Source organism: Myotis brandtii, unplaced genomic scaffold (genome assembly GCF_000412655.1).
Source record: "Myotis brandtii unplaced genomic scaffold, ASM41265v1 scaffold291, whole genome shotgun sequence".
NCBI lineage: Eukaryota > Metazoa > Chordata > Mammalia > Chiroptera > Vespertilionidae > Myotis > Myotis brandtii.
Window position 1 is genome coordinate 1,467,626 of NW_005361118.1, and position 19,863 is coordinate 1,487,488.

A 19,863-nucleotide genomic window follows, 5' to 3' on the forward strand; every position below is an offset into this window, starting at 1 on the left:
GTTGTTGCCCAGAATAAGATAATTACCATTTTAAAATAAAATAGTAGACTTAAAATATATCACCTTTTTGTACTACACTGTTTCATTCTGATAGAAAAGTCACCCTTTTTAAAATAAGAAACACAATCTTTAGGAAAAAGAGTGTGATTACAGTTATTTAATAATGTTGGATTCAAGTTAGCAATAACTAATTGTCAGATTCTGATTTTAAATAATTATATGCAACATTTTTAAACTTTAAATTTTCTAAAAATAGATTTCATCAGTTACAAGCCTATTTAAAACTATAAGTGGGTGTTTTCTTCCACTGATAAATCATTCACAGGAAAGTATTTTGTAGCATTCAAAAAGCATATGTTGAGTAGTAGCTTTACATGTGGCTCAGCTTCTTTGTAAACAAATAAGTTACTTTTGACTTAATTCATACAAGTTTCTGAATGTATAGCATTTATTCACCTAGAAAGTGACTTTATATATTGTGATACATAAGATTTCCCTTTATTGTAATTTGACACATAGCAGTAGGAGTTTTGGAACTGAATCATAACTTTGCACTAACCATAGATCTGAGAATATGTTCATTTTCATTTAGATATCCAGAACTGCAAATTTGCAGAGCAATTAATACTTCCGTGAAAGAAAAAAATAATTTAGATTTAAAATTAAATAATGCTTTTTGTTTTAACAATTTAAAGGCGAATCAATAGTTTTTAAGTATGTAGTTTCCCCTTTGGAAAGATTAAACTTTCATATAATTTTTTGAGGTTCCTTTAAGAGGTCAAAAAATTCATTTTTCCCCCCACTATGTAGAGATTTAGTGTCCACTTAAGTAGGTTTGTTTGAAAACTGAGAGAAAATAATTATAATAACCATGAGATAAATTATATTACTATTCATGTACTCTGAAGCAGGCATTTTAGAGCCAAAAAAATTCTGTCTTATTCTATATATATATATTCTAGCAGTTACATAAACTTAATTTCTTGATTTGAGCTGGGAATGCTAAAGGTGTAATTTTCTGTGTGCTTTGTACCAAGAGCCAATATCCTTTTGCTTTTCCCAATTATTAATTGCCAATTCTATACTGGGGGACTGGTGAAATGAGAAATCAAGAGTAGCTTATAGTAAGTTGAGTCATTTTGCCTGACATCATAACCAATGTCTAAAATTCTGTTTGGAGTATAATAAGGTATCATATGATTTTAGGACCCAGCTACAGATTTTAAAAATAAAGACTGTCTATGAGCCCAACCCATAAAATGAATGTATTAAAAAGTTGCATGTTTATTTTTGGCTTAAATATTAGAGAGTAATTGTTTGAAAAATATGAAGGGTATTGCACCATGTCCCTTATTTTGAAATATTTTGGAAAGAGGATTCCATTTATTTAAGGCTTTGGCAATATAATTGCTTCATTGTTCATAAGACACAGGCAGAATTATACATGTCATGAATTGTGTGAACTAGTTTAAAGTGTGGTCCAAAGGGATGTTGCCTCATTTAAAGGTCAAATTTAATAAAAACTCCATCTGCTATATGTGTACCAGAAAAGCACAGGAGTTGGATGGATTTTTTATTAAGTCAGGCCTTAAATTTGTTAGTTTTGCATTTTTATAAGTAATAGTCATACATAACATTTCAACACCACAAAAAGTGCTTGGTTTAGGAATATTTTCTCTTAAAACTGAGATAGTGTGTAAGATTTTAGATGGCTGTGATAACATGTAAGGTCTAAATTACTGACACTATATATTTGCAGCTTTTTAATTAGTTGGATTCATAATTTAATGTTTTGCATTTGGAAAATGAAATTAAGTGGCATTTAGAAAATTAAATCTTTATTGTTACGAAGCTGTGTTGTGATTTTCTACCCTCCCTTTACCATTCCTCCCCCTCCCTTTGCCCTATCCCTGTGTCCTACTCCCTCTTAATGCACAAGGCATTAACATGCTCCAGGTTACTTTTTTGGTATAAAATTCTGTATTAGTCAGCAGAATAATATTTTTCTGCACAATATAGTAACTTAGGTCAAGTGTAGTTTTATATAGTGTTAGGTCTGAATCCATTTTCTTTAACTGTGTTGTTGTTGTAGGAATTTGCTCGCCCTGATACATCGAATGATAGAGTTTGTTGTACGTGAAGGGCCAATGTTTGAAGCTATGATTATGAACAGAGAAATCAACAATCCCATGTTCAGGTGTGCATTTTTTTTTATTGTGTTAAAATCCTATATAATAAAAGGCTAATCTGCAAATCGACCAAACGGCAGAATGACCGGTCGCTATGACATGCACTGACCACCAGGGGGCAGACGCTCAACGCAGGATCTGCCTCCTGATGGTCAGTGCGCTCCCACAGTGGGAGCACTGCTCAGCCAGAAGCTGGGCTCATGGCTGGCGAACACAGTGGCGGTCGCAGGCACCTCTCCCGCCTCTGTAGCAGCGCTAAGGATATCCGACTGACAGCTTAGGCCTGCTCTCCCCAGAGCCGTCAGTCGGACATCCCCTGGGGGCTCCCAGACTGCAAGAGGGCGCAGGCCCAGCTGAGGGACCCCCCCCACACACACACACACCCTCACACCCCCGTGCACAAATTTCATGCACCAGGCCTCTGGTACATATATAACACAGTTTTTTATGTGTACAGTTCAGTGGCATTAAGTATGTTCACATTGTTATGTAGTTGTCACCAGTAATTCCTTTCCAGAATTTTTCTTGTCTTCCATAACTGAAACTTTGTACCACTTAAACAACTCCCCATCCCTTGATTCACCTAGCTTCTGATAGTCACCATTCTGCTCTCTCTGAATTTGGTTACTCTAGGTACCTCATATAAGTGGAATCAGATAGTATTTGTACTTTGGTGACTGGTTTATTTCACTTAGCATAATGTCTTCAAGGGTTATGCATGTTGTAATATTGGTCAAAATTTCATTACTTTAAGGTCTAAAATATATTCCATTGCATGTTTTACCACATTTCAGTCATCATCAGTATGAATTTTAAAAGTACTTTTCATTTTTTGAATTAGATATATTTCCAAGAATAAAGTTACAAAAGTATCAGGTTATTTTTGCAATGGGATGAAAAGGCAGATTTAGTAATTCAACTAGAATGTATTTCGGTTAGTTTTCCATCTGATTTTGCTTTAGTTAATAAAATAGCATTGTTTTTAGTATTCTCTAGGAGGAAAATACATTTCATTATGCTTTTCAATGAGTTTCTCATAAGTGAGATATAGTAGAACAAATGAGGCTTATAGGAAATTGCTTATCTTCTAAGACATTTAACACATTTTTTTGGTGTGAATGAATCAAAATTATATCTCTTTCATTTAACACTCTTAAGTAGTTTTAAAAAACCACTGTTTAGCCCTAGCCGGTTTGGCTCAGTGGATAGAGCATCGGCCTGCGGACTGAGGGGTCCCAGGTTCGATTCCAGTCAAGGGCATGTACCTTGGTTGCGGGCACGTCCCCAGTGGGGAGTGTGCAGGAGGCGGCTGGTCGATGTTTCTCTCTCATCGATGTTTCTGACTCTCTATCCCTCTCCCTTCCTCTCTGTAAAAAATCAATAAAATACATATATATATAAAAAAAACACTGTTTAAAATTATATCTTGGGAAAATATCTTCATTGTCAGACACAGCATCTGGCACATTTTATTGAACACAATAAAATTGTAAGATTTAGCAAGAATCATATATGCCTTGTGAATATTAATATCAGTCATGAAGGCAGTCTGGGGCTGGGTGAAGAAGGATATAGATGGCACATGACCTGAATAGGGGTTTCTCTTCAGCAATCTTTGCTTTTGGTTTTATTTAGAACTAAGTAGGCAAATATTTTTCATTGGTTTATATTTACTTGAATGCAGTTCTTAAAGAATCTGATGTTTAATTTGTTTGTTTTGTTTTAGATTCTTATTTGAAAACCAGACACCAGCCCATGTTTACTATAGGTGGAAGCTTTATTCTATTCTGCAGGCAAGTAGAATCAGTTACTTTGTTAATTTTGACTGAGGTATTGGAGCTTTCTAATAACATTCTGGATGTTTATTAGGGAGATTCTCCAACTAAGTGGCGGACGGAAGATTTTCGTATGTTCAAAAATGGATCTTTTTGGAGGCCACCACCATTAAATCCATACCTGCATGGGATGTCAGAAAAGCAAGAAACAGAAGCTTTTGTAGAGGAGCCTAATAAAAAGGGAGCACTTAAGGAAGAGTAAGATTTTCCCTTTTCTGTTACATACTCAGAAAAATCCTTTAATGGTGCTTTAATTAATGGTCTTAGTAAGATGTTAACCTTAAAATAAAGTTTTTAAATGTGCTTAAATATCTTAGCAAGAGTAAATGTGTATCTTATTGATCTTGACCTCTTCCTACTGATAAAATTTGTAATAAAATTTGTGATGATTTTATGAGCAGTGATTCTCTAGCAGTGGAATACTTTGTATTCTTACAGAAATTATCTCAATAGTCTTAGAATTCTTGTCTCTCTGAATGCAACATAAAGAGGAAAAATTGTTGTCTGGCTTAGTAAGGTCAGATGGTTGACTGTTGAAGCGTCTCTACAGTGTACAGTATATGGCCACCATGGGTGCATATGTTCTTAACAGTGCTCTGCCAGCTCTGGGACAGTGAAATTAGCCTGGTTTAAGAAGCAGAAACATCTTTTCCCAGGCAGCTGATGAAGATGGTCGAGGGGCAGGTCCTGGTGCTCGGTGGTCAAGGCATCTTCTGGGTGCCTGGTGGCCATCGTCACTGTGCACTGTGAAGGCATCAACATTTCTGGCAATTTTTAGAGAAACAGGTCGAAGTAACTGGCCTTCCTCTGCAAGCAGATGAACACCAACCCATCCCAAGGTCCTTACCACTTCCCAACCCCAGCCGCATCTTTTGGCGGACTGTGTTAGGCATGCTGCTGCACAAGACCAAGTGAGGCCAGGCGGCCTTGGACTGCCTCAAGGTGTTTGATGTTGATGGGATCGTGCTGCCCTATGATAAGAAAAAGCTAATGGTGGTTCCTGCTGCCCTCAAGGGTGTGCGTCTGAAGCCTACAGGGAAGTTGGCCTACCCAGGACGCCTGGCTCATTTGACTTCCCTGAAAGTACCAGCAGTCACAGCCAGTCTGCACGAGGAGAGGCAGGAGAAGGTCGAGATCCATTACAGGGAGGAAAAACAGCTTGTGAGGCTATGGAAACAGAAATGTGGAGAAGAAAACTACACGTATACAGAGGTCGTCCTCAAGAGTCACGGACTTCCAATCTGAGCGCAATAAAATTGACTGTTAATTTGTCATGCTAGGCTTGGCCTACCCTTCCTCCATTGCACCCTAGGATATTGGGGGACCTCCAGGGGCTGTCATTCAAGGCTACAGGCACCGTGGACAGTAGTAGACTGGGAACACAGAAGGGGCCTTAGTCACTGCTGTTTAAGAAATGCCTCTTAAAAAGTTTAAATGGCTCTAAGAGCTGTACAGGCATAGTTTGCCTGTGACCTACTCATTCTTGAGAGCTTTAGGAAATTAGCAGTTAGAATAGTTAGTTCAGTTTCAGTATTTACAAGTAAGCTGGAAAACAAATTTAAACTTCCCACATGGTCAGATATTGTACTCTGTAGCAGTTAGAATGTGAGTGAACGCTTTGGGTCAGGATGAGCCTGGTGTACAAACTATCACATGCTTAGACTGGGTTGGACAGAATGGGAGTCACGGGCATTGCCCTTGCATCCTCCCTGTACCTTGTGATCAGAAACGAATAAATTATTTTTAAAGAAAATTAAAAAAATAAATGTAACTACTAAATGTTCAGAGGAAGTTCTGTATACCTCATGGAAAAAGAATTTTTAGCATATAGGATTATATACTTCACTGCATAGTCTATAAATCTTAATCTAATTGCATTGATGCATTATTTATGAGAGCATTTGGTAATGGAGAACTGTAGTATTTGAAAGTATATTTGCTTCTGAAGATGTATGTTCTTTACTTTTGACTAGGGTCCACAAACAGCCCACAGGCTAAATCGGGCTGCCTTCTGTTCTTGTAAAGTTTTATTGCAACACGGTCATGTCCATTCCTTTCCATGCTGTCTATGGCTGCTGTGGTGTTGTACTAGCAGTCAAGTAACTATGACAGAGACCATATGGATTGCAAAGCCTAAAATATTTACTATCTGATCCTTTATAGGAGAAGTTTGTCAGCCCCTGTTTTAGCCTTTCCTAATGTTATGTAGAAGTGCTAAAGACCCTTCAAAGGAGGGTAAAGAACATGAAGGTTCTTTTTCAGTGGAGTAGCGTAAAAGGACTGGGATGCTTTTAAATACTCTTGAAAAAGTGCCCATAATTTTAAAATGACTTAAATTTGTAAACTAAAAGTCATTGGAATTGTTTATTAGTTTAAGGCCAGGAAAATTATTCTTCCTCATATAAGTTCTTTAAAAAAACAAAACATATTTGGGGGACTTATTACAAATCAGATTTAACACAATTTAATCATCAGAATTATTTTACTGATTGGGTTTTAAAGAAATTAGTTTATGAGCAGTAGCTATAATGACATTTGAAATTTGTATTTAGACAGAGGGACAAATTAGAAGAAATCCTGCGAGGGTTAACTCCAAGGAAAAATGATATTGGAGATGCAATGGTTTTCTGTCTTAATAATGCTGAAGCTGCTGAAGAAATAGTGGATTGCATTACTGAGTCATTGTCGATCCTAAAGACGCCCCTTCCCAAAAAGGTATGATTTTTGTTTTTGTTTTTTCATGAAACCATTTAAGCAGTTGTTTATTCTGATGGGCTTTGGTTAATATTATTACATTGGTATTTTTAAGTCTAATTACAAAATTCAGAAATATACATTTTTAAGAAAAGAAAGTAATCATCCTATATAATAAAAGGGTAATATGCAAATAGACCCCAACAGCAGAATGACTGGGAAAGACTGGTCACTATGACACACACTGACCACCAGGGAGCAGACGCTCAGTGCAGGAGCTGCCCCCTGGTGGTCAGTGTGCTCCCACAGGGGGAGCTCTGCTCAGCCACAAGCCAGGCTGACGGCTGGCTGCCAGCACAGCGGTGGTGGCAAGAGACTCTCCTGCCTCTTCAGCAGCGCTAAAGATGTCCGACTGCAGCTTAGGCCTGCTCCCTGCTGGCAAGTGGACATCCCCTGAGGGCTCCTGGGCTGCCAGAGGGATGTCTGACTGCCAGCTTAGGCCCGATCCCCCCGGGGAGCAGGCCTAAGCCAGCAGGTGGACATCCCCTGAGGGGTCCCAGACTGGGAGAGGGCACAGGCTGGGCTGAGGGGACCCCCCCCCCTCCCGCCCCGAGTGCACAAATTTTTGTGCACTGGGCCTCTAGTATGGATTATATAAACCACCTAACAGGTTAACTGTTTATAAGATACTGCCTAATTCCTAATTGAGTATATATCTAATTTAAAAATTATAATCCCTCTTGAATTTAGAAATTCCAACAAGTAAAAGAAGATCTGCTTTTCATTCCTAGCTCTTATCACTAGCTAGCTAGTCTTGGATGGTTTATAAGTTAAAATGAATGCTTACTTTGCCAAGGTTCCTCATCATATAATAATTAATGAATCAATTTGTCATTTATTCATTTAGACAACATTTATTGAGTTGTGTGCCAGCTGAATTTTCTTAATAGACAGATTGAATAGGTAAAAGGGGAGATAATAGTTGGCTCTTTGGATTGAAATTGGTTTCCTTTTTTGCATGAAGAACTTGACCCAGGAAATCTTTTCTTATGCAGTCTTGTTATGTTAATTGACAGACAAGTTAACAGGTTGAAATGTAAATGAGTTAAAGTTTTATCCCTGCAAAAGTAATGATTGTGGTAATGTGAAATTTCTTGTAACTATTCTAATTAGTCATGATTATTAAATTGTAAACATTAGCCTTATTACACTGATTCCAAAAAATTCAATATGGATTTTTTTTTCTAGATATGTTGTTTCTGATGGTTTTTATTTTTAATTTGTTTTATGTTATCTTTTGGTATTCTAGATTGCCAGATTATATTTGGTTTCTGATGTTTTGTACAACTCTTCAGCAAAAGTTGCCAATGCTTCATATTATAGAAAATTGTAAGTAAAATGAGGTAAATTGATATTTCTGAATAAAATACTTTAGGGTAAGGAGTTCAGAAGAGAGCACTGTTTTGTTAACACCGTCCAATAATAAGAAATAATTTGAATTTCTTTGTAGTCATAGAATATTCTAAAAAATTGGATTGCATTCATTGAACTAAACCACTTTCAAGCTAAAGTAACAGTTTTTTTAAAGTTTTTATTGGTTAACTTGGAAACAAGACAAATAGGACCAGTTAAAAAGTAACTGTTTTATTGAATATTTAGCCACTTATATAATAAATAAACTGAAACAATGGCAGAGGAAGAGACAAAAGACAAAGCATTAACTATCCAATATGTGTTTACTTCTGATCATCATTATATTGTTGTAGTTCATTGCTAATGCTTTCCTCGGCAATAGGAAATTATGTTGCTTAACTGTAATTAATTTAGAACTCTTCCATAATTCCCCAGAGTTCCGACTAGGTGGCTCAAAGTGTCAAATGTAAAGTTCCTTGCTAATCAAGGAACTACTACTTAAGGCTCTTTTGGGGATTTTGCAAGAGAAAAATTTAGAAGTAGGTGTTAAAGCAGTTGAATTACAGTTTTAGAGCTTAAGTACCTAGTTCTTGATTTTTACAAGATTGCTTAATTTATTGGTAGGTATTGTGTTTTTTTAAGGTCTAGGAGGGGTTTGGATAGCATACTGAAGTAGATAGGGATTTTTGAACAAATTCTGTTTTAAGAATATATTATTTCAATTTCAGTTTTGAAACAAAGTTATGTCAGATATTTTCAGACCTCAATGCTACCTATCGTACAATTCAAGGCCATTTACAGTCTGAAAACTTTAAGGTATGTTTACTGTTTTATTATTTTTGCTGCCTTAGTGTTGAATATGGGGCATGTGAGCTGAGAAGCACATTGGAGAGCTAGAAAAGTATATAAGACATACTAGAGACCCGGTGCATGACTTCATGTACCATTGGGGTCCCTCGGCCTGGCCTGTGGGATCGGGCCAAAACCAGCTTGCCAACATTCTCCGAGGGGTCCCGGATTGCGAGAGGGCACAGGCCAGGCCAAGGGACCTCACTGGTGCACGATCGGGGCCGGGGAGGCATGCGGGAGGTTGGCCAGCCTGGGAGGGAACCCGGGAGGGCTCCAGGGCGTGTCCGGCTCATCTCTCTCAGTCCCGTTTGGCCAGACCCCAGCAGCACGCTAACCTATCAGAGCGTCTTCCCCCTGGTGGTCAGTGCACGTCATAGCGACTGGTCGACTTTCTGCCCCCTGCTGGTCAGTGCACGTCATAACGACCGGTTGAGTGGCCTTAGCGTATCATTGGCATATTGAACGGCCAACCAATCGACCAGACACTTTGCATATTAGGCTTTTATTATATAGGATATAAAACATAACTTGCCTGATTCAGAAATTATTCTGAAATTTACTGCAATGTTACCTTCATTTCAAAATATACCTGAAATTTAAAATGTATTATTTAGTGTTATTTTGTCGACTGTTAGTTTTAAGTATTTTACAGAAATTCGCTGAAAATTAGTCTTCTCTTTTCAAAAAACACACTCAGAAGATCACTTGTTTTGTAATGGTATACAGTAATGCACTGCATAAGGACATTTCAGTAAAAAAATGATGGTGGGCCCTGGCCAGTCTGGCTTAGTGGAAAGAGTGTCGGCCTACAGATTGAAGGATCATAGGTTCGGTTCTGGTCAAGGGCATATACCTGGGTTGCAGGCTCAGTCGCCCCAGTCCTGGTCGGGGCATGTGCAAAGGCAACCAATTGATGTGTCTCTCTCACATCAGTGTTTGTCTCTGTCTGTCTCCCTTCCACTCTCTAAAAAATCAATGGAAAAATATCCTCAGGTTAGGATTAACAAAAATAATAATTTTTAAAAATATGGTGTTGCTTCCATAAGATTAGAGTGGGACTGAAAAACTCCTAGCCTAGTGATATCATAATGACTAGTGCAGCATCTTCTCACATCTTTGTAATAATGCTGGCTGGTGTAAACAAACTTACTGCGCTGTCAGTCACATAAAAGTATGTTATGTACTATTATGTATAGTCATAAATAATACTTGATAATGATAATAAATGACATACTTGTTTATGTATATACTTAACTTTTATCAATCTTGTATTTTTGAGGGGCGTTAATCCTCACCCTAGTATATTTTTCCATTGATTTTTAGAGAGTGGAAGGGAAGGAAGGAGTGGGAGAGGGAGAGAGAGAGAGAGAGGGAGAGAGGAACGTCTATGTGAGAGAGACACATCAATTGGTTGCCTCCCACACTCGCCCCAACCAGGGACCTGGATCAAACCTGTAACCCAGGTATGTGCTCTTGACTGGGCATCGAACCCCTGACCCTTTGGTGTGTGGACTGATGCTCTAATCACTGAGACACACCAGCCAGGGCACTTTAAAAAGTTTGCTGTAAAATAGTATGTCGTGTTACCTGGCAACAGCCTCATAAATCTCTTGAATATTGTTCTCTTGTGCTTGATTTAATCTCATGTTTGGTACAGTAACGTGCTGCACGGATTTGTAGTCCAGGAGCAATAGGCTATACCATACAGCCTAGGAGTGTAGTAGCTGTACCATATAGGTGTTGTAGGTGCACTCTCTGATGTTTGCACGATGAAATCGCTTAACAATGCATTTCTTAGAACCATATTCCTGTTGTTAAACTTTTATAATTTGTCTGGATTAGAAACACACATTTTAATTATTCATGTTTACAATTATATGCATTACTAATTTTTTATAACCTCTTAAGCTGTAAGCCCATGTTAAGAAAAGCTAAACAAAATACCTTATAATTGAATAAATAGATATATTTTCATTGGAAGAAGACTTTTTTTTTTTATATATATTTTATTGATTTTTCACAGAGAGGAAGGGAGAGAGATAGAGAGTCAGAAACATCGACCAGCCGCCTCCTGCACATCTCCCACTGGGGATATGCCCGCAACCAAGGTACATGCCCTTGACCGGAATCGAACCCGGGACCCTTCAGTCCGCAGGCCGACGCTCTATCCACTGAGCCAAACCGGTTTCGGCGGAAGAAGACTTTTTTAAGGAAATTTTTTAGCTTGGAAAGATGCCCAATGACAACACCATTTAGGGGATTCAAACAAACCAACAGCACTTAAAATATTTTGACCTTAAATGACCGTAAGTCAGAGTTTATATAGAGAGGTTTAGGGATAGGGTAGGAAAAAAGTGTTAGCCAGAATTAGGAAGTACTTCATTGGCTCATAAAGGATTTTGGGTCATATCTTCATACCTTGATATCCAGCTTTCATAAGTTCCTAAGATAATGTTTCCCAAAATGTGGCCTCATGTGTACCACTAGTGCAGTGATGGCGAACCTATGACACGCGTATCAGAGGTGACATGCGAACTCATTTTTTTGGTTGATTTTTCTTTGTTAAATGGCACTTAAATATATAAAATAAATATCAAAAATATAAATCTTTGTTTTACTATGGTTGCAAATATCAAAAAAATTCTATATGTGACACGGCACCAGAGTTAAGTTAGGGTTTTCAAAATGCTGACATGCCGAGCTCAAAAGGTTCGCCATCACTGCACTAGTGATATGTATGGGGCATTGATCTTAGGTGATCAGGAGCAAATAGTGCTTCTTTTTCATTATTTTTAATTGGAAGGTGACATTGATTTATTTAAAAACATGGCAGTGATAGTTATTTTCTATAAATTTTAAAAAGAATGTTGACTTAGTGAAAAATTCAACAAATTGTGATATTTATTTTCATGAGATGAAGTTTGAGACGTTGTCATAAATAACTTGTTATGTTTTCCTATTTCTTTAGCAACGGGTAATGACCTGCTTCAGAGCATGGGAAGATTGGGCAATTTATCCAGAACCATTTTTGATCAAATTGCAAAATATTTTCTTAGGACTTGTAAATATTATTGAAGAAAAGGAAACAGAGGTAGGTACTCAGTGTATTTGTCTGATTATTATACTTAATGATTTTTATATATCAATTTCAGAGAGAAATAGAGGAAAGGAGAGAGAGACAGAGAAACATTAGAAACCTTGATTTATTGGTCCACTAATTTATGCATTCATTGGTTGATTCTTGTATGTGCCATGATGGGATCAAACCTGCAGCCTTGGTGTACAGGGGCGATACTCTAACTAGCTGAGCTACCCAGCCAGGGCCTTGTCTGATTATTTTAAAATTTATTTCTGGGGATGCTATGGAGGTGTGATATGTTATAGATACAAAATTTCTTCATGAAAATATTTACTTTTTACCACTAAATAGTAGATTTTGTTGCTGTAATTACTAGAACTCACTAGTTGAGATTATTTGTAACAGGAATTCTCTGTTTTGTGTCCTTATGTGAAAATCAGTGACTGTTTTCTTATTTGATGACATGAAAAGATTTACTGTATACCAGTAGAAAAAAGCAAGTAATTGAGAATATATGTAGCAGGATTTTATTTTGTTAGACTAAAGATCCTATGTAATAAAACCCTAATATGCAAATCGACCAAACGGCAGAAATACTGGCGGAACAACTGGTCGCTATGAAGCACATTGACCACCAGGGGGCAGACACTCAATGCAGGAGCTGTCCCCTGGTGGTCAGTGTGCTCCCACAGCTGGAGCACTGCTCAGCCAGAAACTGGGCTCATGGCTGGTGAGTGCAGAGGCAGTGGTGGGAGCCTCCCACCTCTGCGGCAGTGCTAAGGAACGGCGACCCAAGCGGTAAAGAGCAAGCAGGTGAGCGGTTAGGAGTGAGGGGTCCCAGATTGCAAGAGGGTGCAGGCCAGGCTGAGGGACCTCCCCTGGCCCATGCCTCCCTCACCCCCTGCACAAATTTTGTGCATTGGGCCTCTAGTAGCTATATAAATAAGTATGTACATGAAAAGATGTACCACAATGATAGCAGATTCTATTCATCACCATTCTGTTGCTTTTTACCTCCTCAGTAGTTCTTGAATCCTTCATACTTATAATTCTAATCCAGCTATCATGTTTTCACTTTCTTCCTTACAAGATACTCCTAATTGGCATCCATACTCCAACCACATGGTCCTTGTTTCAATTTCTTTTCATTTTTCTTCAATGTACAATGTTTCCTCCTACCATAGCTCTTTCTGGAACATCTTTTTTATTTTACCTGAGCTCTTCAGACCTCAGTTTAAGCATAATGTCAGAATCTTCTCTGACCTCTTTAGGTGAAACCTACTTATTATGTACTCTAATAGTATGATATACCTCCTTGTTTTAGCATTCATCCTAGTTGCAGTTATATGTATACTAATGGCCCGGTGCACGAAATTCATACACTCAGTGGGGGTCCCTCAGCCCAGCCTGCACCCTCTCGAAGTCCAGGAACCCTTGGGGGATGTTCGACTGCCGGCTAAGGCCCACTCCCCGGGTAGCGGGCCTTAGCCAGCAGTCGGACCTCCCTTAGACTTCCTTAGCTCTTCCGCGCAGGCGGGAGAGGCTCCTGCCACCACCACTGCGCTCGCCAGCGGTGAGCCTAGCTTCTGGCTGAGCAGTGCTCCCGCTGTGGGAGCACACTGACCACCAGGGGGCAGCTCCTGTGTTGAGCGTCTGCCCTCTGGTGGTCAGTGCACGTCATAGCAACCAGTCATTCTGCTGTTCGGTCGATTTGCATATTAGTGTTTTATTATATAGGGTAAGATTGTTGTGATTATCTGGTTGCCTGGCTCTCCCCTCCCCCCAAATTCTAAGCTCTATGACAGAAGAGACCAAGGGGCCAAGCTTGTTTTTCACTCATCATTATATACTCAGTGCTTCACATGGTACCTGGCATCAGTAAACACTTGTTAATATTTGATAAATAATGTATGAATGAATGACTACAGTTTCTTTGTCAGACTGGATGATAAAGCATATTCTTTCCATTGATTTTTAGAGAGTGGAAGGGAGGGAGGGAGAGAGGGAGTGTGAGAGAAACATCGATTGGTTGCCTCCCTCATGAGCCCCAACTGGGGTGGGGATTGAACCTGCAGCTCAGCTATGTGCTTCTGACTGGGAATCACAACCCAAGACCCTTGGGTGCTAAGGCCGACACTACCACTGAGCACACTGGCCAGGGCATAAAATACAAGATGGGGCAAAGTAGGTTTATAGTTGTTGAGTACTCAAAACACAGTTTATTCTTGTATTACTACTTATTAAGTACTAAAAGCCTGGTGCATGAAATTCCTGCACGGGTAGGGTCTCTAGGCCTGGCCAGCAATCAGGGCCAGTCTGTGGGGTGACCGGCAGGACGATTTGAGGGCCCCCGCTAGCACCTGCCTTAGCCGGCCTGGCGCCACCTACTTGCCGTCCCCACCCCCTGACACCTGTCGCCTCCCTCTGCGGGGTGACGGGCGGGGTGATCGGGGCTCCGCCTCTCTGGCACCTGCCTTGGCTGACTTGCGGGCTGGGGGCAGCTTCTGCATTGAGTGCCCCCTGGTGGTCAGTGCACGTCATAGCTACCAGTCGTTCCTCCATTTGGTCGATTTGCATATTAGGTTTTTACTATGTAGGATTGTATTATTTTCCATACAAACAACTGTAAACCTACTTTTGTTCCACCCTGTATATTCTTGTCCTCACTTTGGACCTGGGAATGTGGGTATCCAGTTAGTTGGTTTATTCTGTACTGCGAATTCATCTTTAGAATTTTGACTTGAGTAAATTAAAGAAAATGTTACTGTCATATGTGTTTCCATAGGATGTACCAGATGACCTTGATGGTGCCCCTATTGAAGAAGAGCTTGATGGTGCACCTTTGAAAGGTGTGGATGGAATTCCTATTGATTCTACTCCCATTGATGATCTTGATGGAGTCCCTATAAAGAGTTTTGATGATGATCTTGATGGAGTGCCTTGTAAGTGCAGACTTCAGACAGATTAAATCTAAATCTGTTAATATCCAAGTTTGATTCCAAAACTCTGAATGTCCATACAAGCTGATATGGAAAAAGGGAATAAGATGTCAGCCATTGACTTTTTTATTTTTTATTTCTGCCTTTTCCAAATTCAAATACAAGTAATACAATTGACTGTGCGAAGAACAGATTTTCATTCTGGTCACATTTTTTTGTTGGGACAGTTAGCCTATTATATTAACAAGCTTCTTTTTTTGTCTTATATATTTTTTAATTATATTTTTATTGATTTCAGAGTGGAAGGGAGAGGAAGAGAGATAGAAACATCAATGATGAGAGAGAATCATTGGTTGGCTGCCTCTTGCACAATCCCCTCTGGGGATCGAGCCTGTAATCCGGGCATGTGCCCTGACCGAGAATTGAACAGTGACCTGGTTTACAGGTTGACGCTCAACCACTGAGCCAGTCGGGCTCTTTTTTGTCTTAATTGTCAGGAAACTAAAGGTAAAATCTTGTGCTCAATTGTATTCATAATCCCAGGTGCCTGGTGTTATCAGTTCTGTTTTTATTATTAGTCTTCCTAACAAATAGGCTCTTTTCTTATCTGCCAAAAATCAGTTTTGGAAATAAGAATTCTGTGCAATCTCCATTACATTTGAATTATGTTAAGATATTGCATGATATATGAAATCTGTGGTTTAAATGGTAATTTAAGTAAAGGTATTAAAGATTCTTTTATTTCCTTCTTCATTTGCTTGAAATAAAAATAACCTACATGTTCTGAGTTGATTTATATGCTATTTAAAAATTTGATCTCAGATGCAGAGAATTGTGTAGTCATAATCCTTGTTTTTATTTTTTTATTTATTTTTTATGTTTTATTTTTTTTGTTGTTAATCCTCACCTAAGGATATTTTTCCATGGATATTTTAGAGAGAGTGGAAGGGAGGGGGAGAGACAGAAAGAGAGAAACACTGATGTGAGAGAGACACATTGATTGGTTGCCTCCCACACGCGCCCCACACAGGGCTGGGATCAAGCCTGCAACCGCTGTATGTGTGACCATGGTCAGAATCAAACCTGGAACCCTGAGACCCTTCAGTCCGTGGGCTGATGCTCTATCCACTGAGCAAACTAGCCGGGACATAATCCTTGTTTTTGACACTAGAATTATTAGTCCATGTGTCCTTATTTTTATTACATTGCAGTGATTTTTCAACCTTTTCATCTCATGGCACATACATAAACTATAATTACTAAAATTCTGCATGCAACACACCAAAAAATACCATTTTATGCCAATCTGACAAAAAAGGTATAACTTTGATTCATTCACACTTGACAGCTATTGTTGTGTTATCTGTTGTTGTTTTTTAATTTGACAATTTAAGAGAAAAGAGGTCAGGTATTGCGCGTCTTAAAAATTCTTCCTGCACACCGGTTGAAAATAGCTGATACAGGGAATACCCATAAATTCTTTAATTTAGGTCATCCCCTAGAAGTCAGGGTTAATGGCTTATGTTTCCTCAGTAGTGGATGCCACTGAAGACTCAAAGAAGAATGAGCCTATATTTAAAGTTGCTCCATCAAAATGGGAAGCTGTAGATGAATCTGAATTGGAAGCACAGGGTGAGTAAAAAAAACAAATACTGAATTTTAGAAAATTCAGTTCTTAAAGTCAATCATTGGTGTATGTGAGTATGTTTTTATGTTTTACAATATTTCAATCTTAAGACCCAGTGTTATCAGATTTATGTCTAGTGGCTAAATTTTCATTGTGGACCTGTTATAATTCCTTTAGATCTTTCCGTTTTTATGCCTTGAGAGTAATTAAAGAAATCATTAAAACCCTTTCAGGTTAAGGCAGTGGTCGGCAAACTGCGGCTCGCGAGCCACATGTGGCTCTTTGGCCTCTTGAGTGTGGCCACGAAGTTTCAATCGCACTGTACGTGCACGTCCACACGTGGTATTTTATGGAAGAGCCACACTCAAGGGGCCGCAGTTTGCCGACCACTGGGTTAAGGCATTTCAGTAGAAAATGTAGATGGGAGGCTGTACCTGTGTGGAAATCTACTTAGAAGTCAGTTTCAGAGAAACCAAGCTTTGACCCTCCCATAATGCTTGACTTAGTTAGATCTGCCTTCCATATGTATCCTACTGCTTATAATCTGTAATTGTTAATACTTGTAGGTTCTAATGAATAAATCTTATCATCTAGCACAGAAATAAGGATAACATTATTTGTCACTTCATGAATTTGAATAAAAGTATAGTGTATGTGTAAGGAGGAAAGAAATAGATTTTAGCATAGAAATGGACAAAGAATGAATAAATAAATGTAGATAACCTGTAATATAAAATTTCAGTTCTGCAACTGGGCTTCTACTAAGCTTCTGCAAAAATGCTAACTTATCTTATGGAATTAGATCTTTTTTTCCCTTCCATCCAGCTGTAACAACTTCTAAATGGGAGTTATTTGACCAGCATGAAGAATCAGAAGAAGAAGAAAATCAAAAGTAAGAATCTAACGATATAAGTTTTTAATATACTCTGTTTCTTATTGCATTTGTGCTCCTTTTTTCATTAAAAAATACTTGAAATAATAGTAAAGAGGGAAACTTCACTGTTAAAAACATTGTTATGAGGGTCAATTTTAGTTATCCATTGTTTTTCCAGTGAATGAGGAGCCTTCGATTTCTGGTCTTGCTGCATCTGGTTTCACTTTGCTTTTGAGTTTATTTTTCTGTCCTAGGTATTACATTCTCATTTTGTAGTTACTAAATGGTCACCCGCATTTATTTAAGTCTTTGTTTTGGCTTCACAGAAAATTATTATTAAAATGTGAATAGGAAGATTATGTTTCTTTTGGATTGTACATTGCTGGAAAAATACATACTCTATTATGTTATTTAAATGTAAAAACCTCAGAAGAACTAAGATTAAAAGGAAAAAAATATTCCTTAATGCATGAAGAAATTGTAATTTTGAGTTTTGCTTATTGTTCATCACTCCAAAATTGTTTTTGCATTTGACACCAAATGTAACTATAGGAATCCCTGCTCCCAATTCTGCAAGTTAATATTAGTAGTTTTTCCATAGCACTTGACACCTTTTTAAAATAATTGCACTGGAAGTTAACTTTTTAAATAGAAAAGATAGGGCCTCAAGAACACAAAGAAGAAATTTCCAACTTTTTAACCTTTCGTTTTTTATTGCTCTCAAATGGAAGAGTGAACAAAGGGACCTTTGTGTCCCAGCACAATTTGAGCATTTGAATGGATTCAATAAATGGGTATTAGTAGCATTTAGATTGTTAAGGAAACGTGATTGATTTGCATTTGTGGAAACAATTTTTTAAAATTTTTATTGATTTCAGAGAGGAAGGGAGAGGGAGAGATAGAAACATCAATGATGAGAGAGAATCATTTATTGGCTGCCTCCTGCACGCCCCCTACTGAGGATCGAGCCTGCAACCCGCGCATGTGCCCTTGACCAGAATCAAACCCAGATCGCAGGCTGATTGATGCTCTATCAACTGAGCCAAACAGCTAGAGCCATTTGTGGAAACAATTTGATATGATGAGGAAAACATGGCAACAGTAATGCTTTTCCATAAATGTCAGTGTGATCAGAACAAGTCTGCAATTGTTATCACAGAGTATTTAAAAATGTAGATGTGGTTTGTGGAAATACCTATCTGAGACTGTTTAGGAGTATAGGAATTGGGAACAGTAGTTTTCTTAACTGTTTTTATATCTATAATCCCATTAATAACATCTTTCAACGTTGTAGAATCACTGCTGTAGAATGAGTCTGTGTACCCATAGAATGATTATTTAATTTAGGGTAAAGAAAGGGTAGAAAAGCCATTGCAGAGCTCAGATATTGTTTAATGGGTTTTATTTATAAAGGTGTTAATTTTTTTGCATACATTTGATATTTGTGTTAATGTTTGGAATGGAAATGCATTGTAGTATTGAGAATAGAGTAATCATATGTTCATACAGTAAGGCATGGGTTACTGAAAATATTTATATTTTTGATTTTTCTAGGAGCTCTAAATAAATCATGACAAGAAAAATAATTTTATGAAAGTACAAAGCAAGGAAGTTTTTCCCATACAACTTTGAGCCTTAAAATTTTCCTATGTCTCACTACTGCTCTCTAGTGGCTGAATCCAAAACGCCTTTTTACTAAGGAGCTGCTTTTTGAAACTAGTAATTGTATTTGTGGCAGAAATGTGATTTAAAAAATATATAGTATCACGAATGCTTTGGATAAAAGTTCCAAATAGTAATATAACTTCATTTGTAATGAATTCTGTATGGGTTTAGAGTCTTGAGTTTCTATTTCTTTAAAGAGCAAGATGAAGTTGTGATAAGATCTGAACCTAGAATTGATAATTTAAGAGCTAAAGTCATAACCAATTAAAACACACTGCTTGAGCCTTGAAAAATTAAAATGACAATTCTAAAATATATATATCTTAAATTATTGAAGTGTAGTGTCTCTCATTTAATAATAGGCTTAATAATATGGTTAATGTTTAGTGTCCAGCCATCTAGATCCTTTCTCTGTATATGTAAAAACATGAGTATCATTTTTAAACATGTATATAATAAAGAGCCAGGGTCATAACAACCGATTATGACCGAAGGCTCAACCAGACCGAAAATGCCAAGGGGGCTTCAGATCAGGCCCAGAGAGAGGCCTGCAGAGAGAGAGGCAGGGGCTGATCTGTAGCCTCTGTGGCAGCCGTTAATCAGAGCTTGCCAATCTTTCTCTCCCAGCCTGGCCAACAGCCACGCCTCCATTTCTCTCCAGGCCTCCACTGGGCCTGCTGATCAGCCCCGCCTTTCTGA

At 38.2% G+C, this 19,863-nt stretch overlaps 1 protein-coding gene across 6 annotated transcripts in view; it reads left to right on the forward strand.

Moving 5' to 3' along the window:
- Nucleotides 1-19,863, forward strand: part of U2SURP (U2 snRNP-associated SURP domain containing) — a 73,790-nt gene that overhangs the window by 42,002 nt on the left and 11,925 nt on the right. For 3 of the 6 annotated variants that reach the window (XM_005869309.2, XM_005869310.2, XM_014542175.1), the window contains exons 14-23: nucleotides 2,093-2,197; nucleotides 3,916-3,982; nucleotides 4,059-4,222; nucleotides 6,577-6,739; nucleotides 8,028-8,107; nucleotides 8,860-8,947; nucleotides 11,949-12,071; nucleotides 14,845-15,001; nucleotides 16,532-16,630; nucleotides 17,451-17,517. In XM_005869309.2, coding sequence (XP_005869371.1) covers nucleotides 2,093-2,197; nucleotides 3,916-3,982; nucleotides 4,059-4,222; nucleotides 6,577-6,739; nucleotides 8,028-8,107; nucleotides 8,860-8,947; nucleotides 11,949-12,071; nucleotides 14,845-15,001; nucleotides 16,532-16,630; nucleotides 17,451-17,517 — 1,113 coding nt within the window. The remainder of the gene's footprint in view (nucleotides 1-2,092; nucleotides 2,198-3,915; nucleotides 3,983-4,058; nucleotides 4,223-6,576; nucleotides 6,740-8,027; nucleotides 8,108-8,859; nucleotides 8,948-11,948; nucleotides 12,072-14,844; nucleotides 15,002-16,531; nucleotides 16,631-17,450; nucleotides 17,518-19,863) is intronic. The other 3 variants (XM_005869311.2, XM_005869312.2, XM_014542176.1) reach the window with 2 other exon arrangements.